Consider the following 27933-nt stretch of genomic DNA (forward strand, 5'->3'; position numbering starts at 1 on the left):
CGAGGTGAACAGGGGTCGGCTTCATCCTTGTTCATTTCTAGAATGCAACCAGGATTCTCACTTGCCGGTACTCCAATTTATTGGGATTCCTGCAGCCGGCACTGAAGATAATCAAATGACCGTTATGGCCTTCCCACTTTCTGCAGATCTACCCATGCCCTACGGGGGAGGATAGAGAGATGATCCCTTGCTCTAAGCTCACCATGGACAGCGACCGGTACGGGGACCCTCACGTCTGTCTGCTTGAAATAATGGTGGGTCGTTGTCAAATTTTGAGGAAAAATTTCTCAGCTTGTTCAAGCCACATTCCAGAGTTGAGAGATGCCGCAGCCAGCACACTCAGGAACAAGCCTTTGGCGTTCTTAGTCTTGGTCGCAAAGTAAAGTTACGTACACCGGCAAGGGGGAGGGAAGGGAGATTTGAATTAAAACAAAAATAGGAGCAACTGAAGAGACCAGGAATATTAGCGACAAGTTCTTTCTATCTCAGACCACGGAGGAATCCTTAGCAGGCACCGAAGCAAGCCGAAGGAGTCAGTCAGCAGCGTGTGAAGGATTCGGCACCGTCTGTTCGTGGACGAGGGCAAAGACAAATCCCCGGAACATCCGCGGTACTCATTTTTAGACGCACCATCGGCCAGCTGCCAATAAAACGGTTAGCACAGCTCCACTCCGTCCGGTTCCAGTGCTCGCCGAAAGCCTAAATCCTGCCCTCTGGAGTTGCATGGTGCCATTCTGATCCAATACTACGCCTCATAGCCAATCTAGCGAGCGGGGCCCGAAATTACCTGGAGCAAGTGCCACTGTCCCATCGCCCAACTGGAAGCCGTTCTCCGATCGTGTGTGTGCCTGGACGATGATTCCGGCCCCTGTGTCAGCCAGATAACTCACTAAATCCATCCCAAATCCATCCACACCTCTTGCCTCGGCGGCTCGGCCAGTTCCTGGCCATCGCTCTACTCCGTAGTATCTCTTCCGCTATCCAGCGCCCGGCTAATCCGCGGTGGTAGAATTATCCACTGCTTGCTCCGCGACTTTACGCACTTGGGGAACATGTCCGATGATAGCTGAATAGCCTCCTCCTGATCTTGAGATACGGCTGCCTGTATCGATTTGCATATAAAGTACGTTTCCCTCAGCAGGGATCGTCACTTTATTCACTCAATTTAGTCACTTCCTTTCTTCCACCCTCTCCTTCCTTCATTATCTTTGCAGGATGAAGGCTTCCTGGTCCTTTGCGGCAACCGTCGCTGCTCTCGCCTCCAAGGCTGTCGCTTCTAGCGACTGCCACTGCCTGCCCGGCGATAGCTGCTGGCCTTCGACCTCCAGCTGGGACTCCCTCAATAGCACTGTGGGCGGTCGCTTGGTTGCGACTGTTCCCATTGGTACTCCTTGCCATGACCCTAATTACAACGGCGCCGAGTGCACGAACCTGCAGGACAACTGGTACTACCCGCAGACTCAGTAAGGCCACCCCCTCCTCCACTCCCTAAACTTTAACCATGCTGACGTCAGACAATCTCAGCTTGGTCTCTTCTTCTTCTGTTATGCAGCCCTACTTTGCCAACCAGAGCTGCGATCCTTTCCAGCCTGAGTCCCGGCCCTGCCTGCTTGGCAACTACGTGAGCTACGCTGTCAACGTCTCCACGACTGATGATGTTGTTGCTGCGGTCAACTTCGCTAAGGAGAACAACATCCGTCTCGTGATCAGGAACACCGGTCATGAGTAAGTTCTGCACTATTCCTCTATATCATGTAGGATGGTGTGCTAATCCATATCATAGTTACCTTGGCCGTTCCACTGGTGCTGGTGCCCTGGCCATCTGGACTCACTACCTGAACGACGTCGAGATCACCGAGTGGTCGGACTCCACCTACGAGGGTTCTGCTGTCAAGCTGGGCAGTGGTGTCACGGGCTACAATGTACTCGATGCTACCCACGGAAAGGGACTTGTTGTCGTCGGCGGCGAATGCCCTACTGTCGGTCTCGCTGGTGGATACACCATGGGTGGCGGTCACTCCGCTCTGAGCACTGCCTTCGGTCTGGGTGCTGACCAGACCCTGTCCTTCGAGGTTGTCACTGCTTCGGGCGAGGTCATCACGGCCTCCCGGACCAACAACACCGACCTGTACTGGGCCCTCAGTGGTGGTGGTGCCGGTAACTTCGGTGTTGTCACCTCTCTCACCGTCAAGGCCCACCCGGATGCCACCGTCTCCGGTGCTGCCCTTGAGTTCACCGTTGCCAACATCACCTCCGATCTCTTCTTCGAGGCCGTGGAGCACTTCCACACCCTGCTGCCCGCCATGGTCGATGCTGGCACCACCGTTATCTATGAGATGACCAACGAGATCTTCCTCATCAACCCCTTGACCGCCTACAACAAGACCACCGCTGAGGTCAAGACCATCCTGTCTCCCTTCCTCTCCGCCCTGACCGACCTGGGCATCGCGTACACCGTCGCCTACACCCAGTACTCCTCTTACTACGAGCACTACGAGAAGTACATGGGACCCCTCCCCTACGGCAACCTCGAGGTCGGCCAGTACAACTACGGCGGTCGCCTTCTCCCCCGCGACACCCTCACTTCCAACACCGCCGACCTCGTCTCCGTTCTCCGCAACATCACCAATGACGGTCTCATCGCTGTCGGTGTCGGTTTGAACGTCACCAACTCCAACGACACCGCCAACGCCGTCTTCCAGCCCTGGCGTAACGCCGCCGTGACCATGCAGTTCGGTTCCACCTGGAACGAGACTGCCCCTTGGTCCGAAATGGTCGCCGACCAGCTGCGCATTGCCAACGACTACATTCCCCAGTTCGAGGCCGTGACCCCCGGCTCTGGCTCCTACGAGAACGAGGGCAGCTTCCGTCAGCAGAACTGGCAGAAGGAGTTCTTCGGCGCCAACTACGCCCAGCTCTGCGAGGTCAAGGAGAAGTACGACCCCGACCATGTCTTCTACGTCACCAAGGGTGCCGGTAGCGAGTACTGGTCTGTGGCTGAGTCGGGTCGCATGTGCAAGACTGAGCAGGCATGCGCTGCTGTCTGAGAATATTGTATCATACCCCATACGTAATGTTTTATATGTGGATGTTTACTGTACAGTATTGAGCTTGCGCGGTTGTATAGACGATAGATTACGGCTTTTATAGACTAATAATGTCATTTTTTCTTACGTGATTTAACTTTTATCCACTTCTTATTTGATTTTGATCGTTCTCCTTGATTAGGTAATAGGCAGATTTTCATGCTCACAAGTTGTCTCCAAGCAAAAATATTCCCGTCATGCTTCCAATAAACCATTTGCGTCAACTAGTAGAGTTTTTGGAAACAAGCAAAGGGAAATAGGATAGAAAGTGTAATAGCACCAAGAAAGAAAGAGAGAAGCAACTTAAGTAAAAACCTCAGGAAATGAGTAAAAATTGAAGGTACAAATACTACTAACTACCATCATTTAGATGACATATATATATATATATTTATCATATCTGCCTAAGGCAATAGCTACCACCGAGCACTACTAGTAAAATTTTATCCCGCGGTAATGTTATCAGGGCTGATAATAATGTACGCTGAGTATCTGGAATCTCTAGAAGAGATAAAAGGGGTATCATGTCATGTAGTGACATTGGGAGGATATTGGACTGGGAATTCATGGCCTATCTTTGGAACAGGAGACTCCCTTATAATTATTTGGTGTTACGGGGTTAGATAGATATGATACTTGTGTGCTTGACTCGAAAGTAAACCATTGATAAAGATATATATGGTTGCTGGCCCGAAAGATATTTCCCCGGGTTCGGTCTCTATAGACATAGTTTCACCTAATTCCGATGTCTCTACATTGCTTCGAGGCCCAGTCTAAACTATCCGATTTTCATGGACTCGTGGGGTAAGGAGAGACTGGCACAGGCGCACCCGTGATACATTGATACATCTTCTTCGTGACTGAGAGCTGATTGTAAGGAGATCATTTGGTTCCCCGTTCTTGGCCGTATAATCTCTTCGGAGAAGTTTATAATGTTCCGCTTATCACTGTTATATAGATCGATCTTCAGGTTATGACCAGTAGGGTCTGAGATATCTCTACACATTGATTCGGCCAGAAGGCGTAGACTAGGCTATTGGTGTTTTCCTCCCAACAAGGTCTCACTCGTATCTCTCAGGATACTCACCGAAGCGTGCCTCAGATTGTCATGTCTCCGACAATATCTTCGAAGTATAACTTGGCACCTTGCTTCGAGTACATTACAACGATGCAATTCAGTGATTGACTGAAGTCAGTGTCATGAAATAACCCGAGTACTACCGATGATAAGCCAATGCAGGTAGGGGAGGTCGAGAGTTGAGATCTTCCAACTCGGTTAATTAGGAACTGCTTCGAGCCAAGCAGCTAGTCGTTCGCCGGCTATACTTTTGATGTAGATTTTGGAGCAGTCGCCAAGCTCACCTTTTAACACCTTGCCGTGCGCAATCTCGCCTAAGTGAAGGTCTGAGCAACTCGTGCAGAAGTTATCAGACCTGAGGCCAGCAAGACATCGGTCACGGGATCGCTTACTCATATCTCTGCGGGAAAGGAAGTGGGAACTAATTCTCCGTCCAGGTACTAGTTTCGAAGATCTTGCCCAAATGCTGCTGTTTGAATACGTCAAGCGGGTGTTAAGGTTTGGAAAACAGCCTGTTGTCTAATTATTGTGTGGATGTTTCATGGCCGTCATGGAAGTAGTCCTGTGTACTGAGCTGGTGTGTTGACTGATTGTCCTGCATGCAGTGAAAGATGGGTAGATGGTGGGGAGTCCATTCCTCGTATAAGTTATGACAGGGGCATAGGGTGAAACAGTTGTTTCCTGTATATTGTCTGTTAATCAACCAAGCTTTACAGCGCGGATATTGGACAGATAGATATTCCACAGGCTCCTGTGTAGGGTTTTCTGCAGCTGCCGCAGATGGTTGCTAATAACGAGACATACACCGTCCCCTGCTGATCCATCATGATGCTGGTGCCATAGCGACCCTCGCTAGGAGATGCATACTGAGGATGAGCAGTGCACGGATTGACTAGAATGAACCGCGTCGAAGCGAGATGCCCGTTATGTTCAATTCCACGGCTATAGTTGCCTCGTAATGGCGTTGCTGTCGAGTTTGAGCCCTGATCAGCGAACAGGGTCGGATAAACAGGGTCTTGCAGAGGATGCAAGTGGGGAGATCGTGAGGTGGAAAGGGTCGTCATTTGAGGCTGGGAGAGACGATCGGGGACGGTCACAATAAATGGGCAGCTGGAACTGGTTGGCACAGCAGATGAAGACCCTGGCCAAGGGTTGACAGGGCCCATTGAGAGCCGCGGACAGCGGCGAGGGGTGCGTGGCCTGTGGATGCGGCAGAGGGAAACAGCCAAACAGAGTGGTGGATGGCATTCCCACCGCCAGCCTGATCGGCCACCTTGTTCCGCCAATAGTCAGCCGTTATCTGCCACTCCGTCCCGTGCCTGGAGCGGAATAGTCTCTCCGCCTACTGTATCCGGCAAGGCAGGTGGCTGCCATCCCCGATTCTGCCGGGATGGTCTCCAGCAAGTTTACGTTCGCTCGTCTCCATCTCTCCATCTCTCCTGGCCGATCTGGCGGCCTGGCCGTGTGTCCCTCGTTCCTTCTTTCTCCCATTATAATATCTTCCGTGGTTTCCTTCTTCCCTTCGATTCTGTCCCTTCTAGCGTCTCTTTTCTTTGCTTCTTTCTTTCAGCCTATTCCCGCTTGTCTGCTTCTTATTGTCAGGCATCTCCGTGTGTGTGGGATTCTTTTCCACTGCCACTTTGCTTACGAGTCCCCTACCTCAGTTGGAGGGGTATATCAGTCGCTCGCTTAACTCACTTTGCTTGGATTATATACTATATACCCTTTAATTTTTTACAGCTCATTCAGACGTTCAGCTCTCCTTTCTTCCCACATGGCTCGTCTTCTTTTCGCCGCCTGCAGCGCCCTGCTGCTGGCCACGCAAGCAGCCGCCGACACCTTCCCCTACAACACCTACCGCACCGCTCCATACACCCCTCCCCAAATCAAGGTCACCAAGTCCGGCCAAACAGATCCGGGATACATCTTCGTCGGTCCCCGTGGAAATCAGCCGCAAGGAACGGCTGCCCTGATATACGATGAGGATGGCCACTTGATCTACCAGGGGCCGGAGGAGGTAACGGCCAACTTCAAGGTGCAGAAACTCTTCAACGAGGACGTCATCACCTTCTGGGCCGGAAACATGATGGATCTGGGTTTTGGATACGGCACGGTTCATATTCTTGACAACACCTACCGCGAAATCTACACCGTCACCCTCCAGGACAACTTTGTCTCGCCCGATGGCGCCCCCAGGGATTCATACATCGATCTACACGAGAGTCATGTGACGGATCGCAACACGCTCTTGGTCACGGCATACAACGTCACTCAGCACGACTTGTCTTCCATCGGCGGCAAGGTGGATGACTACATGCTCGACGGCATGTTCTTCGAAATCGATATCGCGACCAACGAGATTGTGTATCAGTGGAGCGCATTGGACCACCTTCAGGACATCCCCCTCGAGGCCTCCAAGCAGGGCTTGGGAGCAGATCAGGGGACGCAGGACAAGCCTTGGGACGCTTACCACATCAACTCCGTCGAGCTGATGGATGAAGGATACATCATTTCGCTACGTCACTACTGGTCCGGCTTCTATGTTCACAACAATGGGACAGTGATGTGGCAGCTCAGTGTAAGTGGAATCATCTTCGTTCTGGTCGTAATCTACTTGCTAATATTTGATAGGGTGAACGCAACGCCGGCGACTTTGAGATTGATGACGGTGCCATCTTCTCCTGGCAGCACGACATCCGTGTCTACCACCAGACGGAAGACAGCATGCAAATCAGCTTGTTCAACAACGCCAACACACCCACGGATACTGTCGACGCAACCACCGGTTTGAATCTTCACGTTGACCTGACCAACCGCAAGGTGTCGACGTTGCGCACGATGAAAGACTCGAGTGACGTGATACACAGTGTCAGCCAGGGCAGCTACCAGCTTCTCAGTGAGGAGACGTCTCACGTTGTGCTCGGTTACGGTTCCATCGCCAAAGTCAAGGAGTATGATGCCCACAACAACGAGGTGATGACGGCGCAGTTCGGTGACGACAATGCGGTGGCGTCTTACCGCGGCTACAAGTGCCAGTGGAAGGCGACCCCCTTCTGGCAGCCCGCCGTGGCGATCGTGCGGACGACGTCAGATGCGGCTACTCTGTTTATGAGCTGGAACGGAGCCACGGAATACGACAACTGGGCTATCTATACGGCCTCGTCGGCAGATGCGGTTGACCCAACATTTGTCACATCGATCAAGCGCAATGGGTTCGAGACCACGGCGCATGTGACGGGACTGCGCACCAACTGGCTCCAAGTGGTTGCTCGGAAGGGTAACATTCCTCTGGGGACATCCGCCATGGCGTACTTCTAGACAGTGTTTTGACGCACAAATGACGGTTGGGATGGTGTTGAGCGAGGGTCAGGGTGTACATGCAGATTTTCATTGTATATATTGATGATTCCAAGTTTTGTAAATAGTATACCCTTTACGGCAGCATTCTGCTTGTTGCTAGCAATGATGAATAGAGCTATATGAAGTCCATCTAGCTTCACATACCTTATTATTTTGGGAATTTTGGCCAACACACACTGCAAAAGAATGGCATCCTCAGACGGCCAGATAATCCTCCCTCCCAAATCAGACGTGACACGATATCCCGTCCATCACGCACTTGTGTGGCCCATCCGGGTCTCTGGGGAGGACCAGTACGACAGCACCGGCAGAGATGTGATGACCGTGCTCAAGCTGGGAATCTTCAGAGCACAAGTACCTGCAGCCAGACGTAATGTGCAACCAACCAACATTATACGCAGCAGTGATCCAGCCAGACCGACAGATGTATATATCCCACCTCTCGACCCACCCGCTCAGCTATACACTTATCCCACCAACGCACACCTCCACAAAAACCACATTCCTTTCTTAATACTACTAGTATCTCCAGTTCTCCACATCAAAAATGAAACCTACCATCCTCCTCCCTCTCCTTCTCCCGCTCGCAACCACACACCCCACCCCCCAAGACACCATCACCACGAGCACTATAACCCCAGGCCACGCCATAATCCTCAACACCTGCGCCTTCCCCATCTACGCATGGTCCGTCTCATCCACAGTCGGTCCGCAAATCACCATCCCTGCAGCTCAACCCGTCACCAGCAGCAGCAGCAGCAGCAACAGCACCACCCAACAATACTCCAACTACACGGAACCCTACCACCACGACGCACAAACCGGCGGAGTGAGCATCAAGCTCACGACTCTCCGGAACGGACTGTATACCGGTGCGCCGCAAACAATCTTCGCGTATAACTTTGTCGAAGGGCAGAATCAGGTGTGGTTTGATTTGTCGGATGTTTATGGCGACCCGTTCAAGGGGAGGAGAGTGAGTGTGCAGGTTAGGGTTGTGCAGGGCGGTGAGAACAGTGGTGGGTGGGAGGAGAGTATTGTTTGGGAGGATGGGGTGCCAGTCGGGGGGAGTCAGGTTAGGGTTGTCGGGGCGGAGAGGGATTTGGTGGTCAGGTTGTGTTCGTAGGTTTTGAGGTTTTGTTAAGGTGGTGGTGGCGAGGGTGGTCGTGGTAAGGGTGGTAGTATGTTGATGTCTATTGTTGAATATGATTTGTTTATTTATTGGGTTCAATGCTTGTTGTTTGGTCAGTAGAGATGGAATAAGGGTCCTATGGCTGGATAGGTTCTGTTGGTGGGTACTAAGGTGGTTAGTATAGTAGGTATAGTATGCGACTTGGGTAAGGTTGTGTGACTTGCCTGCGGGTATGGGGTGTAGGTGGAGGGTGTTTGGATCGGGGGTAGGGAATGTAGAAAGGCACGCAGATGCTGGCTGCGAGTGATGTTTGTATGAGGATTCTGGTAGGCATTGTGTCACAGTAGAGATGTTGATGTGATGAAGATGTAGTGGAGGGTGCCTGAGCAGATAACTAGTAGTAGTATAGAGGTATTAACTGCCTGAGGCTCCAAGGTACAGCAACCCTATGAATTGGACGGCTTCTTGACTTGCTTCATAGAGATAGTGGCAGTTTACAACTCCCTCCTCCTGATTGGCGCCCGCGAGTCTCATGACCCCACGATTTCGGCCCCAATCATTGATAGTGCTTCCTCCAGCTGCCGCCCGATTGGACCCGAGACTGGCTCGGGCCTGCAGATAACTTAGCAGAAGGGAGACTAGTAGCATACTTTGCAGTTAGCACTCTCCCTGATGATGCGAAAAAATGCGGAGACCCGATGTGGGGGTCGGAAAATAACCTGGAGTAGGCTCCAGCAGAGCTGTCATGATGCATCTCTCCACCTTCAAGCATCCAGATAAGCTACTAACATCAGGCCACACTCGCAGAATGCAATAACCCCCCTAGTCATCATGGACAGGCCTTCCAAGCGGCCGCGGCTGTCAATGGCCTGCAACATCTGTCGTCAGCGCAAGGTCAAATGCGATGCAGAGTATCCCAAGTGCCGCAATTGCCGCCTGCGCAACCAACAGTGTATCACCACCGATCCCCAGCGACCAGGGGTGACTGGCATTCGAGAATGGCTGGATATACCAGACAAACAGACTCCTCAGAATGAAGACCAGTCTCAGCATCCGGCAGTGGGTGATCATAATCACCAGGAAGCGACCGAATCCCCACAGAAGCTGTCGCCAAACGAGGTGTCGCCCGTGCATCATCCGTTTGACATCTCGTTCAACGTGGAACATGGCACCGACAAGGTCAAAATTATGGGTGGAAGCAGTTCGCAATGTTTGGCAAAATCACTCGATGTCTACTTCAAGGCCGCCCGATTGAAACCAGTATCGGGCTGCTTCCGGTACGGGATGAGACACGCGGAGGAACTCGACCTGCCGTTATCTCTGTCTTTGCCGGAGCTACCAGACAGTGACCGACGAGAACGTTATCTATCCGCCTATGTCACTCGCATACACACTCTCTATCCTGTCTTCAACACAACTCGACTCCGCGTGGGTACTGATCTCTTTGCCACGGCGGGCGGCTTCACCAACCTTCCGCGCGAGCAAATTCCGCGGATCGTGTCAGCATACTTGATCATGAGTTTAGGAGCAGACGAGATAGGTCAGGGGGCGACTGTGGACGGTGACCGCTACTTGCAAGCAGCGGCGTGTCTGCTGTCTCATGTTATCATCATCCCGTATCTCCCGACTGTGCAGACTTTGCTCCTTTTCACCATGGCATACCGCGGGCGGAACCAGGAGGGTCTAGCTTGGCAGACTCTAGGCATGGCTATTCGGACGGCTTATACTCTGGGAATCAACCGAACTTCTACATCCAATTCGGAAGGGAGGAATATCGAGCGACGCGTGTGGGCCGTGTGTTGGTGTCTGGAGAAGATGATGCATCTGGAATCGGGACGGCCGACTGTCATCGGATATCAGCATCCTAAGCCAGAAGATGCTCTAGAAGAGAGTAAATTCCTAAAGTGGCATGTCGAGCTTGGAGAATACCAAGGCAATATCAGTCATCATCTGTATAACCATCAATCAGGGACAAGGGACGTGCGACAGATACTCTTGGATACAGCTCGACTCGACCGCGAACTATTATCCTGGGCGAATCGGGTCCCTACCGACATGCGTCCGGGGAGTGATATCTACTGCGCAGACGAGGACTTTCACGCAGCTGCTTTTCTGTCTATCCAGTACCACAGCACCCTGATTTCGCTGCATCGCGCGGCTCTCATTGCCCCGACATCGAGCTTTGAGGAAGAGGTGGCGAAATATTGCTCTGATGAACCATCGCAATTTCGCATGCGTCATGGAGAGTCAATCTGCGTGGGCAGCGCTCGAGCGATTGCTAAACTTAGTGTCCAGCTGTCAGAACGCAAGACAGACTCGCAGACTATCCCGGCTGGCCCATCCCTTCTGGCTTGCATTGTACTGGCTATCTTTCTGATTAAGCATCCGGGTTCGCGGTTGCAGGCCATGGATTTGCAGGTATGCTGTTCTCCCACTTACTGTGGAATTAAGTTAACGAGAACAGCTTCTCAAGGCATGTCTAGAGTATAGTAGTCAGCACCTATCTCGATACGATCCCGATCCCCGATTCATAGAAGGTATGATGGCATGAACTATGAGGGGAGCGTATCAACTAAGCTGAATAGGTATCGCGGCTATCTACGAACAATGCAACACCCATCTCCGGTCCTGGTCGGCCGCAGAAGCCAAAAGGCGTCCACACAGTCGTGACAGTCTCACAAAACTTAATCCACTTCCTACCCCAGCAGTTGACGACACGCTGCCACCTTGGAGGCCTACCGAAGTGATGCAGCCAAGCGATCTGCACAAACAGAGCAATAGTGGATACCAGTCCCAGCGTGTGATACAATCAGCCGTGTCTACACCTGCTATAGACCATGGCCAAGACCATCTAGACTCCTTAGGATTTTCCAGCACATCAATGCTAGATGGGTTTGTCGCGGAGGGTGTCAACGTGGACCAAGTATTTCCCTTCGAGGGATACAATGTGGAGGAGCTGTGGAATTGGATGGGATGCTTGGATAGTCCAGGATCGATGCCTGATATACGATAGTTCTCTACGGGGGAGATAAGTAACTGTAACTAGTAAAAATTGACAAATGTAACATTCAATACAAACTACATAATCAAACAACTAGCGACTTTGAATACATAACAACAATGCACTAACAACATCTAAGCAGCAACCTCAGCACCCCCCTCCATCCTCTCCAAATACGGAATCCCCGTCAACTTAAACACCCTCTCACTCAACACCGGCTCCTGCACTGGTCTCTCCCTCGCCACCGGACAGGGCTTCCCATCCCTCATAGCAATATTCGTCTTCGCGACATGTTTGGCATGCGGCCAATGCGTCGTTCCCAACCGACCTACCCAACAATCCATTAGCACAAACCCCAAAACCCCCCAAACCGGAATAGAAAAAAACTCACTCTCAAAAGCCCCCCTCTTCCTAACCAAATCCTCCTTCTCAACCTCCCTCACCGGCATAAAGCAGGTATAAACCGCAAACCGATCCTGCCCACCCGTCGGGGGCACATTGTAATGCGGCGTGCGACTATCCCAGACAATCAAGTCGCCAGGCTCAGCACATACCTTCTCCCATTTGAGTCCGTGGTCCGCGAGCCACTTCATCCCCGCATCAGTGAATCCGAACCATTCGGTCGTCCAGGCGGGAATGCGCTCTTCGTGCGCCATTTCGGTGTGGAATTGGGCGGAGAGCGCGTGCCCGCCTTTGCAAACGATGAGGCCGCCGTCGTTGGGGCCGTTGGGGAGGAGGTTGACGAGGCCTTGGAGGCCTGGTATGATTTTATTTTAGTTGGGCGTTTTGGTGGGGGCGGGGGGGGAAGTAGGGTCGGGGAAAGGGAACGTACATCTGAAACCTGGTTTGGAGGGGTCTTGGTCTTGGTGGGGCCAGGGTTTGCTTTATTCAAATTAGTATCGTCTTAATTCAAGATTGTGGTGGTATTGACGCTCACTTCTCAGGCAGATCCTCCCGACTACACACACAAAAGCCAACATGTTAGCATCACGCCACAGCAATACCAAGAGAGAAAGGGAGGGGGAAAATACTTAGCAAACCCCACATTCACCACATCAAACGAAACAATCAAATCCTCATCATCATACACCTTCTTAAACGCATCTACTACCCCTTCCTCACCACGAATATCCCACACCCACTGCTCGTGCGTCACGCCGTAGTCGAGTATCATGCCTTTTTCATTCAGCACGGGGAGTTTGGCCCGTCGGACGGTGCTGGGGTCGTGTCGGTTGTAGCCGAGCTTACTGTCACCAATTTCAATTAGTATTTGGTCTATGATATAGGGAATGCGGATGGCGGGTGGGTAAGAAAAAGGGTGATTACAATCCCTCCATATACGAGTAAAACGCATCCGCGTATCCATTAGCCCGATCGAGTGGAATCGCTCCCTTGATGACGGCGTAGCCGTCGCGGTTCAGTGCATCGCGGAAGTCGCCGTAGTTGGTGGGTTGGCCGTCCAGGAGCATACGGTTTTGGCCTTGACCGTAGCCTTGGCTTTTGGGAGGCTCCGCGGTGGTGGTCGTGGTTGTGGTGGTGATAGTGGCTGTGGTGGACATATTGATTGTTTGTTGTTGTTATTGTTGTGGTACTTGCTTGTGTTGATGTTCGCTGTGAAGTGTGGGTGAGTGTGGATTGAGGTAAGGTGCTGAATTCAGTCTGTACTTATCTTCGTGGATTTGGATCTTTGTCAGATTGTCTTCTAATAAAGGTATAGTGAGTAGTATATTGCGCCGAGGGGTCACCGAGTTTGTTAGGGTTCGGAGGGCTCGGGGAGCCCCGAGATGGGCTCCGAGGATCGGTCGTCGCCGAGACATGGATGTCGCTTTGATGAAACGATCATAACAAAAAGGTGTGCGGTCATCTCTCATTTCCTCTCATTCATAGTAATTAGAGTAAGACAATCATCATGACATTCAATATCATCATAGTCGGAGGCGGCATCGCCGGACTCGCAGCCGTATGTTTAACCCCCTCACCCTTCTCAATCTAGATAATAACTAACAGACGATGGGATAGGCTATAGCACTCCGCTCCGATCACCACACCATCACCATCCTCGAACAATCCTCCCAATCGCGCGAAATCGGCGCCACCATCTCCCTCCAACCCAACGCTAGCAAAATCGTCGAGCAGCGATGGGGCCTCGCGGACAGGCTCCGTGAGCAGGGCTCAATGCCTGACTCCGCCTTCGAGGTATATAACCTCCGTGGGGAGCTGCAGACCCGTATTCCTTTGGTGACATCCAAATACGGCGCAGATAGGATGATCTACCACCGCGTGGATCTGCATCAGGTGCTGAAGCATCGGGCTACCTCGGATGAGTATCCGGGGCGGCCTGCTACGTTGCGGGTGTCGAGTAGAGTGAAAGGATGTGATTGTGATGAGGGGGTAGTTGAGTTAGAAGACGGAGGAATACTGAGAGGAGACTTGATAATCGGTGCAGACGGTATCAAGAGCGTTATAAGAGGTGCAGTACTGGGAAAAGAAGTGCCCGGTCAGACGACGGGGTTGAGTGCATATCGCATGATGGTAAATACGGAGGAGTTGGTTGCTGAGAAGGGGTTCGTGGATGTCATTGACCCACGGATTGCGAGGACAACGATGGTTGTTGGTCCTGATCGACGACTTATCATGGGTCCGGCGAGAAATGGGTCCGTTTATAGTATTGTTGCGCTGGTGCCGGACGAGAAAAGGGATAAGGAGTCAACGAGTTGGATGACTGCTGGTGATAAAGGGAAGATGCTTGCTACGTTTGCGGACTTTCCGGAGTGGGCAACGACGCCGTTGCGGTTGGCAGCGAGGAAGGAGGAGGATATCGGTCTTTGGCAGTTGAGGGATCTGGATCCGTTGAAAACGTGGTATCGGGGGAGGGCGATTTTGATTGGTGATGCTGCGCATGCTATGCTGCCGACGCAGGGACAGGGTGGGAGTCAAGCGGTTGAGGATGCTGAGGCGCTTGGTGCTTTTTTCGAGGGGTTTAAGGGGGGTGAAGGGAGAGAAGAGGTTGAGAAGGTGTGTCGGGAGGTTTTTGAATGTCGGTATAAAAGGGCGAGTACGATCCAGGCGTATAGTCGCCAGGCGGGAAGGCCGGTGGAAGAAGATGTGAGGGTCGCGATGAATCCGGCCGAGTTTATGGACTATAATTGCTTGTATGAGGGGGCGATGGCCTGGAGGAGGCAGCAGGAGGCTGTAGTTGCTTGATTAATCACAGGTTGTTCTAATCTCATTTCATCCTGATGTCACGATTCTAATATTATTCTGTGAATATCTGGAAAGAAAAATTGAGACAACATTAGCCTATCAATAGCCCGGATAGGCTATCGATGCCCAATACCCGCACCCAACGCATGGATGACGGGTATCACCAAGACTTCGTTGGCGCACATACGCAATCTCTCAGACATATATAAAACCATCGGCCAATTTCTCTGACGGGTTACCCAATACACAGCTTAAAGCGAAATTATTTCCTCAAGCGTGCTTGAAGTTAAACCCTCAAATACGCGAAAATGGAAGAGCCAACTTATGATCCGAGGTATATAACCCACGTGCCTCTGCAACGCCATCTCTAATTCAAGTAGTCGTCCCATGCCAGCCCTGGAACTTGTCTATGTACACAAGATCGTCAACTGTCCGGGAAAGACAATCGTTGGCCTGCGCGTGGATTTCCCCCCAAACGGATCGACTCCACCCCATCGACACGGCGGCGCTTCGGTCTCGGCCTACGTCGTTAGCGGAACACTTTTAAACAAGATGAATGAGGACCCAATGAAAGTGATTCCTGCAGGAGGTTCTTGGTATGAAGCACCGGGTTGCCATCACCGCATCAGTGACAATGCCAGTTCGACAGAGCCGGCCACACTCATGGCTGTTATGATATTGGACTCGGAGGTATACGAGCGCGATGGGATGGCAGCGTTGCTTCAGATTGATGAGGAGTACAAGCATAACTGGAACCTCTGATTTGGCCTAACCACCCTGACACTAAGCTGTAGCTGAGGTGACTGGTGATTGTGTTGGAGTTGAGCACTTACAAGGATTGAAATCAAGAGCGTGATGTGGAATAGGCCATATGTTAATGCCTTCTTATAATGAACGGAGTGTTATCTCTAGGGATATCAGCTATTATCGTCTCTAATAAAAGTTTTCATTGGCATCGACCCGAAGTAGTATGAAGTGGTCATTCTGGTAAACCGATGACTCAAGATGGGAGACAACGAGCAATTGGGGATGGAGCGATTGCATGTCTTGGCATCTTTAGTACTTGCACCCTAGGAGTAGTCGTGATATTAAGAGAGAAATTTACTATAAAATAATGCGATTTTTTATCAATATCTACTCTGTACTTCTAACAGAATATCGTAGCACCGGTTCGGGTTCCTGTTCCGGAAAGTTAGGGCGCAGGCTCGGCCCCACCGACCGAGAAGCTGGAGAATTTGTCAGCCCAGATGGCAAGATAGAAATTGAACGCCCATGTTTAAACAGACGATTACTATCTAACTCTTGAGAGAAGACCAAATTGTGGGACATAAAAGCTGTTATACTCATGGCGACCGTAGCAACTAGAAGCGTCACTCGGCTGACGGCCAGGTAAGCCCCAAAACTCTATATCAATAGGAGACCAACTAACCAAGCAACAGGACACTATCCAAGAGAACATCAATTCTCACACCCTTCATAAACCCAAGGATGAGCTCCTCATCCGCTGCAGTGGCAGCAGCAACGTCATCAGAAACAGACGATGCCACTAAATCAGCAAAAGCCAGCTATCAAATCGTCACCTCACACCACAACTTCCACGAAACAGAATCTCAAAGACCCAAATTCGACCACAACGCCCCCATCAGTGTCACCAAATCCCCTTACCCCAGCTGGGAATACGGCCAAGGAGTTCCCGACAACAATCACGGCGCCAGCAAAACCCACCACGAGATCGATCCCTACGCTGAGGATCGCCCAATGGTCAACAACTACCGACTGCTCGTGTCAGGCATCGCACCCCGACCCATCGGCTTCATCAGCACCGTCTCCAGCGATGGCAAGACCGAGAATCTTGCGCCCTTCAGCTACTTTCAAGTGGTGGATCACGACCCACCCATGTTCATTGTCGGGTTTTCATCCCGTCCTGGCGCAGTCAAAGATACGTACCGGAACCTGAAAGAGACGGGTGAGTGTGTGATTAACACCGTTTCCGAGGGGATGATTGAGGCAGTGAATGCGACGTCGATTGATGCTCCGTATGGGGTGTCAGAGTGGGAGGTCTCGGGACTGGGTAAAGCGCCTAGTTCGACTGTCAAAGCAGCAAGGGTTAAAGAGTCGGTTTTCTCTGTCGAGGGTAAAGTTGTCGATATTAAGGAGTTCAAGGCGCATAAGCCGGGCATGAGTTCTCCTGCGGTGGTTTTGATCCAGGCAACAAGGTTCTGGGTGCAGGAGGGTGCGGCGGATGAGGAGTTTAGTCATATTGACTTGGAGAAGTTGAGGCCTGTGGCGCAGTTGGGTGGGGTGTCATATGGAAGGATTTCGTCGACATTTGAGAGGCCTAGAAAGAAGTGGGATGATGAGGTTGGGAAGAGTGAGTTGTTGGCTGAGTTAGAAAGGAGGAACAAGGACAGTTCGTAAATAGGATTATGTCTTGTTTAAATAGATTACGTCCCCGCATGATATTGGGCTTAGCATGTGTGTCAAGGTATTTTATGCATACTCTTGAATAGTTCATGGAGTCATGATTGACCTGGACGAGATATATTCCAACATCTCAGTAAATTGCAAACACGAACATCGTGTTGTGGCATACAAGGGCCGTATGCCTGACTATCCAGGCATCAATATAATCGCCAGATAAGTAAGGCGGACCGTCGGAGTCATCCCGACGCGACGGACCGGCATCGGCCCTTGTACCCGACGACCAGTGACTGTTCAACGGCCATCCCAGAAGTACATCTGACTGCAGAACCAAGGACAACAAAATATACATATCATCAACGTACTCTTGAACTTGACTTTATCATGTCTTTCTTCCGTCTTTCTACAAGGGCTCTACCTGCCAATCTGCTCCCCCGCCAGCACGTCGCCCGCCGCACCATTGCAACAGCAAGCAAGAAGGAATGGCTATGCATCATTCCTGATACACCTGAGGGTCCCGAACTGAGGAAGAAAGTTCGAGCGTGAGTTCTTATTCCGCTCCCATCTAGGTGTAGCCTAGCTCAACTATCCTCGCTAACAATAACACAGGACTCACATGGAAGGAGTCGGCCCTCTCGTCCAGGCAGGAAAGCTAGTCGCAGGTGGTTCGTCTCACATCACTCTATTGACTTTTATTCGACCCTCTTATCTGGCTATTTTCAATTAACTTCATCTTGATAGGTGCTATGCTGGCCACTCATCCCGAGGAAGGGAAAGATCTGTCATTCAAGGGCAGTATGCTTGTGTATATGGCTGAAAATTTGGAGGAAGTGCACCAGCTTATTAACGGTGACATCTACGCTAAGAGCGGTGTCTGGGATCTGGGGAAGGCGCTTGTTGTCCCGGTGAGTATTTTGCTTCTGTTCTTTTGGTTGTGGTACTGTGAGCTGCGTTATGCTGATAATGGATGCGTGCAGTATTTGTCGGCCGTGAGGGAGCCTTTGAAAAAGGACTAGTAGAGACTATTAATTCTGGGTGTCTCAGAGAGTGGCGGTGCTATTTTTTCTCGATATATTAGAGAGCGGCCATCGTTGAGCACATATGATTTCTTACGGCACTTGCGGCAGATTGAGCATTTAACCTATCCGATATGCAACAGGCATTTATTTTCTCAGATTGTTCCTTATAACTCGCCGAAAGTACTCAGGCAGGAATGTAGTGTATGGTTACGACCACAAAATCTCCTGTGTTCGGTAAGCCCTTGCGTTGGTGGCATGCAGGTAGTGAGGATACTGCAGACAGTTGCCCAGCCACATAAGGCATGAAATCAAAGGCTTTCTCAAGAACAAGGGACGATGGCGCATCTGGGAGCGCGTCAGACTGAAGATCTGGAGGTGGCCGGTTCAAGCCCGGCTCGTCCCATTCCTTTTTTTTTTTTTTAACCGAATCTCGGCATGGTGGGTCCCATCCAGCCCTATACAACGAACGCGGGAGTTCAGACTCACCAATACGGATGTGTAATGATGGTAGAACGTCTAGTTGTATGATGAAGGAGAGGCCAGTTAGTCCTGGCTTTTTTTCTATCTTACCTTTATGGCTCGCATGCTATGGTAGCGTGTCAAGAGATTTCGATTTTTATTTTTGTTCTTACCCCGGCGATGACTGCGGGTAGAGTAGTATGTCCGACGGCATGGAGGCGTTCCATGAGATGCAAGTATACAACAGTGTTGCACTCCTTATCTGGGGATATGTATGGAAGTACGGCACTGGTTGGATGTATTTCGATACCTACTATTGCGAGCAAAGATGAGTACATGGCAATGTTCATCGACCTAACCCACTGCGACGATATATATAGCTGTTAGTGCAGCCGACATTGACAGTTAAGTCAACCAACCTTGACGAGCCTCGATAATTTGACGACCACTAAGAGGTCATAGAGCAATGGCAAACTTTATAAAAGCAGAAATCTTACCATAAACTCTGATAGTAGTTGTATTGGCTTCATGGGACATCCCATGTATTGGGCAGCATGTGCTTGTACTAGCAGATAAGCCTTCTTTCATTGAGCACTATGTTGGTTCAATTAAACAACAATTGGCCTGCTGGCCCAATGGTAAGGCGCTTGACTACGGATCAAGAGATTGCAGGTTCGAGTCCTGCGTAGGTCATTCTTTTTTGGATTTTTACACTTTCCATTTATTCTATCTCTACTACTTGAAAACATCACCACCTATCATTAATATCTTCGACAAGCTGTGTCACACTCTATCATCGAATCGAGCTTCACCCCTGGCTCCACATTGTACAGCCATTTGACTCCGTACACCATTTGATCTAATCAACCATCACATCTATAAGATCCTCAATATCCTTCACAGTGACATTCTTTTGCATCTCCCGCGCCAGTGACACGGCACATGAGACAATGTTCTTAATCTGCAGTACATGTTAGCTTGCTTGTGACCTTAAAACTACCGAAAGCTGACGAACCTGTCGCCCATTCAGCGCATGCCTCGAAAGCGCCACAAAGTCATCGGCGGTAAATTCAGCCAGCTCCGACGATTTTGCGACATTGGTCAACAAATTCTTCCACACTTCTAGTCGGCTATTGGTATCAAGCTCCGGATAGTGCATGGTGAAATGGATTCGACCTGTGATAATCGCATCAGGAGCTGAAAACACCATTCAAACAGGCCGAAACTCACTCTTAAATGCCGGATCAATGTCGCTCTTTCGGTTTGTGGTGAGTATGGCGACACCACGGAAACTATGATGGATATTAGCTCAGGCCGACATTTCCCATCAAGGGCCACTTACTACTCGAGTCGTCGGAGAAAGACGCTAACTAGAGCATCCCTCGCTAGGTCCTTGCCACGAGCCGAAAGGAACACATCTGCTTCATCGATCAATAGAACACAGCCCCACCGACGGGTGATCTCCAAGATCATCCCCAGACGATTGTCGACTATATCAGGGTCGATTCCAAGCTCGCCGGTTGCTACCACATACAACGGGCGCTGGGTCACTTCGGCAACGGCTTCTGCAGTCAACGTCTTACCCACACCCGGGCTTCCGGTCAGGAGCGCAATAAGACCTTTGCCTTTGTTCGCAACGATATCGTCAAAGACCGCGTCATCCTGTCGATGGGCCTTGACAAGTCCATGGATAAGTTCTCGGCGGTTTTCGGCCATGACCAGTCGTTTGAAGGCATTAGGGTTCCACTCTACATCGGATAACGCCGATACCGAAAGTTGACACCAAGACTTTTGTGCGAAGCTGAAGCCATTGATGAACGAGGCACAAATCAAGTAATGGTCATCAGACAAGCCGACAGTATCCAAGAACCCTTCTGATAGTACATACGGTTTATTCAACTCCGACGATGTGTTATGAAGATAGTAACCAGCCGGGTCGACCATGACTCTCCCCAATGCCTATATAAGTGAGTCAGCGCCAATGTCCACAATGGAGTAAGAGTTGTAGTCAGACATTAAACTTCTCGGGCACGGAGTCACCGTTGGCTCGTTCAAACTCCTTTATACCGTTTGCAGCCGTATACTCTCTGCATGCAGGCTGTTCGAGTAGCGCAACGAATTTACGCCCGCGGGCAATGAGCCTTTCTCGCACGGCAGATTCCTCGTCATGGTATTTGAGCGGAAAGAAGTTCAAGCTAGTTATTGTTCTCGCACCCTCATATTTGTTGATTTCTAGCTCCATTGACGATTTACCAAAGTCTTGACCGTCATGTTTGATAACTTCGGCAAAAGCAGAGAAGTATTGCTGGCCATTTGGACGTGACTGATAACTAGACATCTTCAGGTTGAAGGCCTGCTCTTCAGTCATAAGGCCAAATCGGCGTGAGATAATAACTTCCTTGGGCGGGAAGATTGCCCAAAGAAGGTCCCAGGTGATCTGATTCTCACTCAGAAGCGATTTCAAGCTGACGATCTGAGCTGCAAAGTCCTCTTCAACAAATTGCAGAGCCGTGCCAATATCATCGATAAGTTGCTGGTTGGGTTTCTCCTTCTGCTTCGCCTCTTCTTTAATACGTATCAGATCCGGGGCGGCCCAGAAGAATACTTCGGGTGTGGCCTAAGGAGGTTCATCAGTCAGTGGAGCTTCAAAAATCCGTATGAGCTGACGAACCATGGGAGGAGTCTTATTCAAGTCAAGACCCTCTACATTTTTGAACAGATCACGAAACAAATCTTGCAGGAGAGGAGACCGGATGTCAATTTCGACGTGGGAGACCATGCCCTGCTTTGAAATAACTCGGCGAACGACCATTGCAGTCTTACTGAAACGGTCGGGTTTGGCTTTGACTTTTGCCGTCTTAACGAAGTGAACTTGTCGGTCCTTTCTGTATCCATGTTAATGGTCCGGCTGTCTGAGGTTCGACGCAATGTTTCGCTACCTGCTATATCTGTTGGAGCGAACTATGGTTAGCACCCTCTTTACCAAGACCTAAGGTACGGTCTCAAATCTCACATTTGATCCACGCGCAACAAACGCTGAGACTTGTTGCCACGGTCCGTCATGGCGCGCTGGATGGATGGCTTGGAAGGCCCGTCTGAGGGCTTAGCCGCCGTCGCGGACTCGGTCTGATCGGCCATGTCGTTTTTGCTTGCTGATAATGGCTACAGTGGCACATGAAATGAGAGAACAGACGAATTTTGAACGAAAGGTGAAAGAATTGGCAACTGGAGCAACTTATGCTTGGACAAAACAAGGCTGTCGACACTTCGCTCGTATATGAAATGTAGGCCAGGGCGTTCGCAGTGGGGGTGGCTGCTGATGCTGTCCAAGGCTTCAAGCTCATCCTTCCCAGTCCATGCGTCAGCACAGCGACAAAGTCGCGCCACCATTTCTGCCCAACTCAATGTACCAAAAGACTTCCTTCTATTTTAGAAATGGAGGTAATAACCTCTTATCCGGGAAGTTTTTTGTACAGAACTTTTTCTTCTAAGCCAACAGAGGCTAACCTTGCTGCCTTTCAGGGTCTCGAGACGACAGGGTGTCGAGCCGTGCCGCGCGGCGCTAACCCTGGCCCCCCGCAGGATCACTCAGATTTTAGTCTGACAGCCTTGTCAGTTGTCACACTAGGTTAACTATATGTGACTAGTTATCCTCATGCAAGGTCTGACGTGTGCACCGGCGGGGTAGATTGCAGACTGTCTTCTGTCCTATTTCTCAGAGTAGTGAGGCGCGCATAGTCCCCAGCACAGAGCCTCCCGGTGGGACCAGACCCGGTCTATTACTTATAGTTATTATCTCGCGTGATCTCAGCGAACCATTCTGGTCCTTGACAAGGCTGCCGGTCGTGCCATTTTCTCACAATGCTCGAGGAATCCAGCGAAAATGTGGGAGGAGCAGGCTCAACTGCCTTTGCGCGTGCGCTGGAAGAATATATCAATAAACCCCGATCGGCGAGAAGCAAGACCCCCCAGTTTCTCAAGAAACTGCAGGAACAACAACGTTCCGGCTCAAATTTACTGGAGATGCCATCAAGAAAGACCTTTTCCTTTTGGACCGCCAGGCGACAGATCGTACAGCCGCTCGTGCCGCTCGCAAGATCTTGGGACCGGTTATACAGGTGCTTAATACCTACTCAGGAATTGTCGAAATTCTGGTCTCAGCAGATCCCATGCCTACGGCTATCATATGGGGCTGCTTGAAGTCTGTGATCGACTGCTCGCAGAGGTTCCTTGAACTCTACGAAAAGATATCCGATCAGATCAAACGCTTAAACACACACATCACCGTGCTTACAGAATATGAGGATTTATTCGATCACTCCGCTACGATGCGGGAGTTATTGCAAGCATCGTATATCTACATCATTCGGTTTTGGCGAAGGGTTGACAAGGAGTGTAACCGCTGCGTGGCTAATCGTGCCTTTCGAGCGATCGCCCCTTTCAGTACAGAAAAACTCGATGGCATTATCACGAGCATCGGAGATACGGCCGACAGCATGAGTCGTCTTATTCCTGCCGTTCAGGAACGCCTAGACAGAGGAGAGCGGGAAAATGCAGCCGAGGAGCGTCGGCTTGCCGGTATCGCGCGAGAAGAGCAAGCAGCACTTATCCAAATGTATGCGGAAGAGATGGAGAAACGGAAAGAGGAAAGGAGACTACAAAGGCAGGAAGAGGTACGAAAGTGGTTGCGAGATGGGACTATGCCACTGAATGGGAGCAACTTTCGCCACCGTGACAGCAAGCTGGCGCAACGAAGCCCAGGCACTTGTGACTGGGTATTTGAGCATGCGACTTTGAAGAATTGGATGAACAGAGACAGCCCAGCCTCTCAAGTATGGGTGAAGGCATCTCCCGGAGCTGGAAAGACTGTATTGACTGCGTCTGCTGTTTCAAAGCTGGAAGCGACCAGCGCTGAAAATGCTGCTGTCATATACCATTACTTCACTTTCGATGAAGAATTTCCAGCCTTATTGGTCTATCGCTGCCTTGCAGAGCAGCTTGTCAACCGACTGGGAAAACAAACTGGCGACGTGCCCAAGGACATTCACAAATTCACACAGGAAGGGGCTACAACCGCTAATGTTGAAGATGTCAAGCAAGTGATCAGAATGCTCCTGGAAGAAATGGCCGTTACCTACATCTTTCTCGACGGGCTTGATGAGGAGTGCGAGACAGAGAACAGAAAGAAAGAGCTTTGCAAGGTGTTGGAATTCTTTGGGGAGCTGAGCCGTGCTATGCCAAGTCGCCTGCGCATTTGGTACAGTTCTCAGCACCGCACCTGTCTCGATGCTCCCCTCAGTAGCCTTCCATCCATCGAGATCACGAAGGAGTTGAATAGCCACGACATTGAGCACTATCTACTAGATAAGATCGAGGACCTGAAAAGTCTCGAGTTTGATGCAGGGTACATCAGGTTGATTATTGGTGATCTGCGCGAGAAAGCCGACGGGTGCTTTTTGTGGGCTTCACTAATGTTAGACTCTATGTCGGACGCAGTGACCCTTCATAAGGTTCAAAGTATCATTGAGGGAGGTCTTCCCGACAGCTACGAAAAGTACTACCAGAGAAAGATGGACAGCATCCGGCCTGGTCTGAAGGAATTTGCTTCGTATGTAACTCTGAACGCCCGCGACGTGGTTTGGAAAACTGCTAACCTGGAGCTGCTAGGATTATTCTATCATGTATCGTGCATGCAAAACGCCCATTACGCCTGGATGAGCTTTGTGAATGTACGGCGATGGTGAAAGGCATTGAAGGACAGAATATCGATAGCAGTCAAAAAATCAAGAAAAGCAAGGTGCTGGAGTTATGCCAACCTCTTGTCCAGATCCAGGAAAGCGATGGGCCAGCCGGCACCATCTCGATCTGCACGCTGACTCATGGCTCGGTCAAAAGCTTTCTGTTGAAGAACCCAGGGATCTTGGCAAACAACTCCAATCCACCAGCATATGCGCTCACAAATGACGTTTTGGCGAATGTATGCCTCAAGTATCTCCTGCAGCCACGGTATCAGCAACTTCTTACCAGGGGGGGCGAAACATTCGTCGATTGTGATGGGGAGGACATTCTTAATCACCATCTTCTCTCTTATGCCGCCAAATACTGGGATAAGCACCTGGATGGCGTCAATTATTCATTGGACTATTGCCAGAAAGCCTCAAGTTTTATCAGAAGCCCACAGTTCTTCACATTGCTACAAGTTCAGAGTCTCTTTGTCGACGGTATGTCTGATAAAGCTCCAGACCTTTTGAAGGGCCACGTTAACTAATGAGTGACATAGGCCAATTTCGCTTCTGGTACAGTACTTACCGTCCATGGGCTGGCAGACATATTAGGCGCGTATTTCCTCATTGGTTAGATGATAACTGCAATGAGCCCTTCGCAAAGGACTATGCATCCTTTGTGGGTGAGTGGGGACCACTATTGGACCGTGAGACAAGCATCACGGGCGCCTTCGCAGGCGAAATCGATCGATGCTTTCCTGGGGCCTTGGGACCCAACAACTACCTTCACAAGGGACCCAGTCGGTATCGGAGTCTGATGTTTACGGCAGAGACTGAGCCGATTGAGCCCCCAATTCGGTGCTTTGAAGGGGTTGACGAAACGGGAAGGTATTTGACAGTACTGAACCTGGAAAAGGTGTAAGTGCCACAGCCCCACGTTGTCGTTGTTCATAGCTTACTGATGTTATAATTACGAGTAGTAGCGAAGACAGGCTACAATTTTGTTGCGAGCATTGGCATATGAATGGTCGCAAACCCGAGCTTCAAAGAACACAAAAGTTGTATGCATCCGCCTCAACCTGGTCTCTTTACGAGTATCCCTTGACGGAGAATGTTCCGGGCCGCCCTCGTCTGGTTTCATTCACTAGAGACTTGAAATTCGTGCGCATTGGGTCTCAGCTGTTTGCCAAGGGCGTGGATCACGATTATACGTCCCTACCTGTTACTGATCCCGACGAAGATTATTTCGATGAAATGGCCAGCAACAACAATATGGTTGCTGTGTCAACAAGACGACAGATCTCTAAGTTAGATGTGGAAATTCCAGGGGCAATTACTGGCGATGTGAGAATTGTTGACTATGCGGATATAGCGATTCAAAAGCGAGAAGAAGAGGTAAGCGAGTTGGATCAAAGAAGTACGGCCGCCCCAACTTCAGCTGCCGATACACAGCCAACTACTACCGTTACGAAAAGCAGTGATGACGACAGTGATAGCGGGACCATTGAAACCGATATCACATCAGAGTCTTCATTGAAGCTAGAAGACCCAGATGAGTTCCAACCATCGACCGAGAAAGACAAGGCGCTGGAGCTCGCAACAAAGGTGTCGAATTATACAGACGAACTTATGAAAAGCTCTTCCGAGTCTGCCGGAAACTCAGCTTATACCTCCTGGAGCGAGGGATCTACTGATCTTGATGATGAGGTAGAGGACGAAGAGCAATGGAATGATTGGGATCTCGAGAATCTGGAACTGGAAGAGCTCGACGTCGAAGAAAAGGGAAGCTTTCTTGGCAGCGACAACGACGGATACAGCAGCGGTGATGAGAGGAAAGATGCTTTGGAACTACATGATGATGTCGCGAGTGAACTATCGGAGTCAGATAACGCGAGTGACGCATTGAAAAAAAGGAGTGATATGCTACCATCGGACTCTGATGGTAGTGACGTTGGGAGTGTCGGTTCTTCGACGAACTACAGCGTCTCTAGCAGCGAATATGGCTCCGATGATGAAAACCGCGGCATACTCGAAAACATGATGACCGGAAATAAGACCACGAGCACCGAAGGGACTCGTCGCACAAGCATTCGAGTGTACGATGCTAGCAGAAAAGAACGCATCCCCATATTTCACTTTACCTGCTTTATTAAAGACAGGTTGTTCGACTCACCTCCGGTGTTCCACCCTTCCAAGCCCCTCCTGGTCTGGCCACTGGGAGACAGGGAGATTCTGTTTGCCAATTATGAGAAGAACACGTATTTTACACGCGGGCTATGTCGTTCGGGCTATGTCAGCTGCCACATCTTCATCAAGGCTCACTTCTCGAGTGACGGTCAGCACCTGCACCTCGCGGCATTGGAAGCTCGCGAGGCCGCCAAATCAGACAAGGAAGAAGCCTCTGTACTTCTCAGCCTGCAGGTCTCAACACACCGACTCTCCGAGCACAAAACTGCTAGTAGCCCGCCTCGAATGATCTTCCGCACCACCGTTGAGCTCGGTAACACCCCTAAGTTGTCCGTGTCCAATCTCCCCCACTTCCTAACATGGAGCGACACACATCTCTTCTTCACAAGCCGCAACAACAAGCTCGATGTCCTTCGAATTCCCCTCTTCCGCCCCCCAGGCGACAACGTGGACCTGAACATCTGCTCCCTACAAGAACCCATATTTTTGCCACGCTCGGTCGAAGCACGAAACATGTACTTCTTCCCATCTCAGGAAACAACGAAGAAAACTTCACGGAAGAAGGACACGAAGTCAGCAACACTTATTCTAGGTGCACAGACCTGTCTCCCTAGCCAGGGAATACTTGTACCCCGGCACATGTGTTATCCCCCGATCGCGGTATCTCTGCGTGAGGACAAGGATTTAGTCTGGGCTTGCAAGTCGAATGTTGATGAGGGTAGAAAGATCAACAATGCCTGTGGCAGGTTGAGGGGGAAGTTCGAGTCGTTCGATCACAACGAGGATTGTGACATTATCCCGTATTTGTTTTGATGTGAGCTTCAACTCTGGCTAAACCCTGTATCTGTTGTACCTCTGTGGAGGACATCCCACTGCAGAATTTATACGAAAGTCAGAAGACGAATCAGCCATAATAGAGATTAGGCGTCAAATTAGCAGCCATCGGTGTCTACAACATGTTATGACAGTAAGAATCTTGAGCTACGTCAAAGTACCCTATTCCAGCTGAGAAGGAGGACTGCATCTTTTAGAGTGGCGGAATTGAAATCCGCAACCACCAAGTCCAACCTTTCCCCGAATAATGGACATTTCCTTAACCCTGTGCCACCAGGGATTCCCTTCTACTTCTATCATTGCAAGACCATCCCCGACAGTTCAGTATTAACAACTAAACCATCAACTGTAAGAGGCTTCTTTCCTCTCATCGGTCCCCAAGGCAACTAAACACCTCCCGGCGTCCAGTATTACTAAGACCTTTTCAAGGTG

The 27933-nt window shown here is 50.4% G+C and overlaps 11 protein-coding genes and 2 non-coding genes across 13 annotated transcripts; 11 read left to right on the forward strand and 2 right to left on the reverse strand.

The window, feature by feature from the left end:
* The first annotated feature begins 800 nt into the window (after positions 1 to 800).
* On the forward strand, positions 801 to 3170 carry BO87DRAFT_373721 (putative isoamyl alcohol oxidase). Its single transcript, XM_025622619.1, has 3 exons — positions 801 to 1463; positions 1525 to 1725; positions 1784 to 3170. The coding sequence occupies exons 1-3, from the start codon at positions 1216 to 1218 to the stop codon at positions 3045 to 3047; spliced, it is 1713 nt and encodes a 570-aa protein (XP_025482789.1). The 5' UTR covers positions 801 to 1215; the 3' UTR covers positions 3048 to 3170.
* A 2423-nt stretch (positions 3171 to 5593) lies between these two features.
* BO87DRAFT_373722 (arylsulfotransferase family protein) lies at positions 5594 to 7639 on the forward strand. Its single transcript, XM_025622620.1, has 2 exons — positions 5594 to 6742; positions 6796 to 7639. The coding sequence occupies exons 1-2, from the start codon at positions 5939 to 5941 to the stop codon at positions 7480 to 7482; spliced, it is 1491 nt and encodes a 496-aa protein (XP_025482790.1). The 5' UTR covers positions 5594 to 5938; the 3' UTR covers positions 7483 to 7639.
* Positions 7640 to 8071: 432 nt separating this feature from the next.
* BO87DRAFT_422941 (Bys1 family protein) lies at positions 8072 to 8647 on the forward strand (the record flags this gene model as incomplete). The annotated part of the gene is made up of 1 exon (XM_025627142.1): positions 8072 to 8647. The coding sequence occupies one exon, from the start codon at positions 8072 to 8074 to the stop codon at positions 8645 to 8647; it is 576 nt and encodes a 191-aa protein (XP_025482791.1).
* A 735-nt stretch (positions 8648 to 9382) lies between these two features.
* BO87DRAFT_404395 (transcription factor domain-containing protein) lies at positions 9383 to 11692 on the forward strand. The gene is made up of 3 exons (XM_025625849.1): positions 9383 to 11071; positions 11118 to 11190; positions 11239 to 11692. Exons 1-3 carry the CDS (start codon positions 9485 to 9487, stop codon positions 11664 to 11666), a joined length of 2088 nt encoding a protein of 695 aa, XP_025482792.1. The 5' UTR covers positions 9383 to 9484; the 3' UTR covers positions 11667 to 11692.
* Positions 11693 to 11750: 58 nt separating this feature from the next.
* Positions 11751 to 13277, reverse strand: BO87DRAFT_328153 (phytanoyl-CoA dioxygenase). The gene is made up of 6 exons (XM_025620207.1): positions 12981 to 13277; positions 12686 to 12901; positions 12592 to 12612; positions 12487 to 12536; positions 12046 to 12411; positions 11751 to 11982 (listed from the first exon to the last, which is right to left on the reverse strand). The coding sequence occupies exons 1-6, from the start codon at positions 13211 to 13213 to the stop codon at positions 11789 to 11791; spliced, it is 1080 nt and encodes a 359-aa protein (XP_025482793.1). The 5' UTR covers positions 13214 to 13277; the 3' UTR covers positions 11751 to 11788.
* A 286-nt stretch (positions 13278 to 13563) lies between these two features.
* BO87DRAFT_450287 (monooxygenase) lies at positions 13564 to 14858 on the forward strand (the record flags this gene model as incomplete). Its single annotated transcript, XM_025628409.1, has 2 exons — positions 13564 to 13614; positions 13674 to 14858. 2 exons carry the CDS (start codon positions 13564 to 13566, stop codon positions 14856 to 14858), a joined length of 1236 nt encoding a protein of 411 aa, XP_025482794.1.
* Positions 14859 to 15097: 239 nt separating this feature from the next.
* BO87DRAFT_352466 (cupin domain-containing protein) lies at positions 15098 to 15620 on the forward strand (the record flags this gene model as incomplete). The annotated part of the gene is made up of 2 exons (XM_025621188.1): positions 15098 to 15192; positions 15239 to 15620. Exons 1-2 carry the CDS (start codon positions 15167 to 15169, stop codon positions 15618 to 15620), a joined length of 408 nt encoding a protein of 135 aa, XP_025482795.1. The 5' UTR covers positions 15098 to 15166.
* A 566-nt stretch (positions 15621 to 16186) lies between these two features.
* Positions 16187 to 17276, forward strand: BO87DRAFT_352467 (flavin reductase family protein; the record flags this gene model as incomplete). The annotated part of the gene is made up of 2 exons (XM_025621189.1): positions 16187 to 16247; positions 16298 to 17276. Exons 1-2 carry the CDS (start codon positions 16204 to 16206, stop codon positions 17274 to 17276), a joined length of 1023 nt encoding a protein of 340 aa, XP_025482796.1. The 5' UTR covers positions 16187 to 16203.
* A 280-nt stretch (positions 17277 to 17556) lies between these two features.
* On the forward strand, positions 17557 to 18440 carry BO87DRAFT_456393 (YciI family protein). Its single transcript, XM_025628720.1, has 4 exons — positions 17557 to 17821; positions 17889 to 17944; positions 18021 to 18184; positions 18257 to 18440. The coding sequence occupies exons 1-4, from the start codon at positions 17664 to 17666 to the stop codon at positions 18293 to 18295; spliced, it is 417 nt and encodes a 138-aa protein (XP_025482797.1). The 5' UTR covers positions 17557 to 17663; the 3' UTR covers positions 18296 to 18440.
* Positions 18441 to 18628: 188 nt separating this feature from the next.
* Positions 18629 to 18701, forward strand: BO87DRAFT_t82. Its single transcript has one exon. It is a non-coding gene; the product is annotated as a tRNA-Phe (tRNA).
* Positions 18702 to 19378: 677 nt separating this feature from the next.
* On the forward strand, positions 19379 to 19450 carry BO87DRAFT_t83. Its single transcript has one exon. It is a non-coding gene; the product is annotated as a tRNA-Arg (tRNA).
* A 166-nt stretch (positions 19451 to 19616) lies between these two features.
* On the reverse strand, positions 19617 to 21895 carry BO87DRAFT_302004 (ATP-binding protein; the record flags this gene model as incomplete). Its single annotated transcript, XM_025619186.1, has 7 exons — positions 19617 to 19718; positions 19773 to 19933; positions 19988 to 20049; positions 20100 to 20716; positions 20772 to 21374; positions 21429 to 21642; positions 21771 to 21895. 7 exons carry the CDS (start codon positions 21893 to 21895, stop codon positions 19617 to 19619), a joined length of 1884 nt encoding a protein of 627 aa, XP_025482798.1.
* Positions 21896 to 22618: 723 nt separating this feature from the next.
* On the forward strand, positions 22619 to 27915 carry BO87DRAFT_404400 (uncharacterized protein; the record flags this gene model as incomplete). The annotated part of the gene is made up of 5 exons (XM_025625850.1): positions 22619 to 22757; positions 22796 to 24365; positions 24425 to 24978; positions 25038 to 25398; positions 25461 to 27915. The coding sequence occupies 5 exons, from the start codon at positions 22619 to 22621 to the stop codon at positions 27478 to 27480; spliced, it is 4644 nt and encodes a 1547-aa protein (XP_025482799.1). The 3' UTR covers positions 27481 to 27915.
* Between the last annotated feature and the right edge of the window lie 18 nt (positions 27916 to 27933).

Source organism: Aspergillus neoniger, assembly GCF_003184625.1.
Source record: "Aspergillus neoniger CBS 115656 unplaced genomic scaffold BO87scaffold_6, whole genome shotgun sequence".
Lineage (NCBI taxonomy): Eukaryota > Fungi > Ascomycota > Eurotiomycetes > Eurotiales > Aspergillaceae > Aspergillus > Aspergillus neoniger.

Coding starts and splice junctions, on each gene's coding strand:
- BO87DRAFT_373722 (XM_025622620.1), top strand. CDS start 5,939: ATGGCTCGTCTTCTTTTCGCCGCCTGCAGCGCCCTGCTGCTGGCCACG. Junction 6,743..6,795: donor CAGTGATGTGGCAGCTCAGT/GTAAGTGGAATC, acceptor AATATTTGATAG/GGTGAACGCAACGCCGGCGA.
- BO87DRAFT_404395 (XM_025625849.1), top strand. CDS start 9,485: ATGGACAGGCCTTCCAAGCGGCCGCGGCTGTCAATGGCCTGCAACATC. Junction 11,072..11,117: donor TGCAGGCCATGGATTTGCAG/GTATGCTGTTCT, acceptor TAACGAGAACAG/CTTCTCAAGGCATGTCTAGA. Junction 11,191..11,238: donor CGATCCCCGATTCATAGAAG/GTATGATGGCAT, acceptor TAAGCTGAATAG/GTATCGCGGCTATCTACGAA.
- BO87DRAFT_328153 (XM_025620207.1), bottom strand. CDS start 13,213: ATGTCCACCACAGCCACTATCACCACCACAACCACGACCACCACCGCG. Junction 12,613..12,685: donor GTGAATGTGGGGTTTGCTAA/GTATTTTCCCCC, acceptor TTGTGTGTGTAG/TCGGGAGGATCTGCCTGAGA. Junction 12,412..12,486: donor CTCCAAACCAGGTTTCAGAT/GTACGTTCCCTT, acceptor AAATCATACCAG/GCCTCCAAGGCCTCGTCAAC.
- BO87DRAFT_373721 (XM_025622619.1), top strand. CDS start 1,216: ATGAAGGCTTCCTGGTCCTTTGCGGCAACCGTCGCTGCTCTCGCCTCC. Junction 1,464..1,524: donor TGGTACTACCCGCAGACTCA/GTAAGGCCACCC, acceptor AGACAATCTCAG/CTTGGTCTCTTCTTCTTCTG. Junction 1,726..1,783: donor ATCAGGAACACCGGTCATGA/GTAAGTTCTGCA, acceptor TCCATATCATAG/TTACCTTGGCCGTTCCACTG.
- BO87DRAFT_456393 (XM_025628720.1), top strand. CDS start 17,664: ATGTCTTTCTTCCGTCTTTCTACAAGGGCTCTACCTGCCAATCTGCTC. Junction 17,822..17,888: donor CTGAGGAAGAAAGTTCGAGC/GTGAGTTCTTAT, acceptor ACAATAACACAG/GACTCACATGGAAGGAGTCG. Junction 17,945..18,020: donor AGGAAAGCTAGTCGCAGGTG/GTTCGTCTCACA, acceptor TCATCTTGATAG/GTGCTATGCTGGCCACTCAT.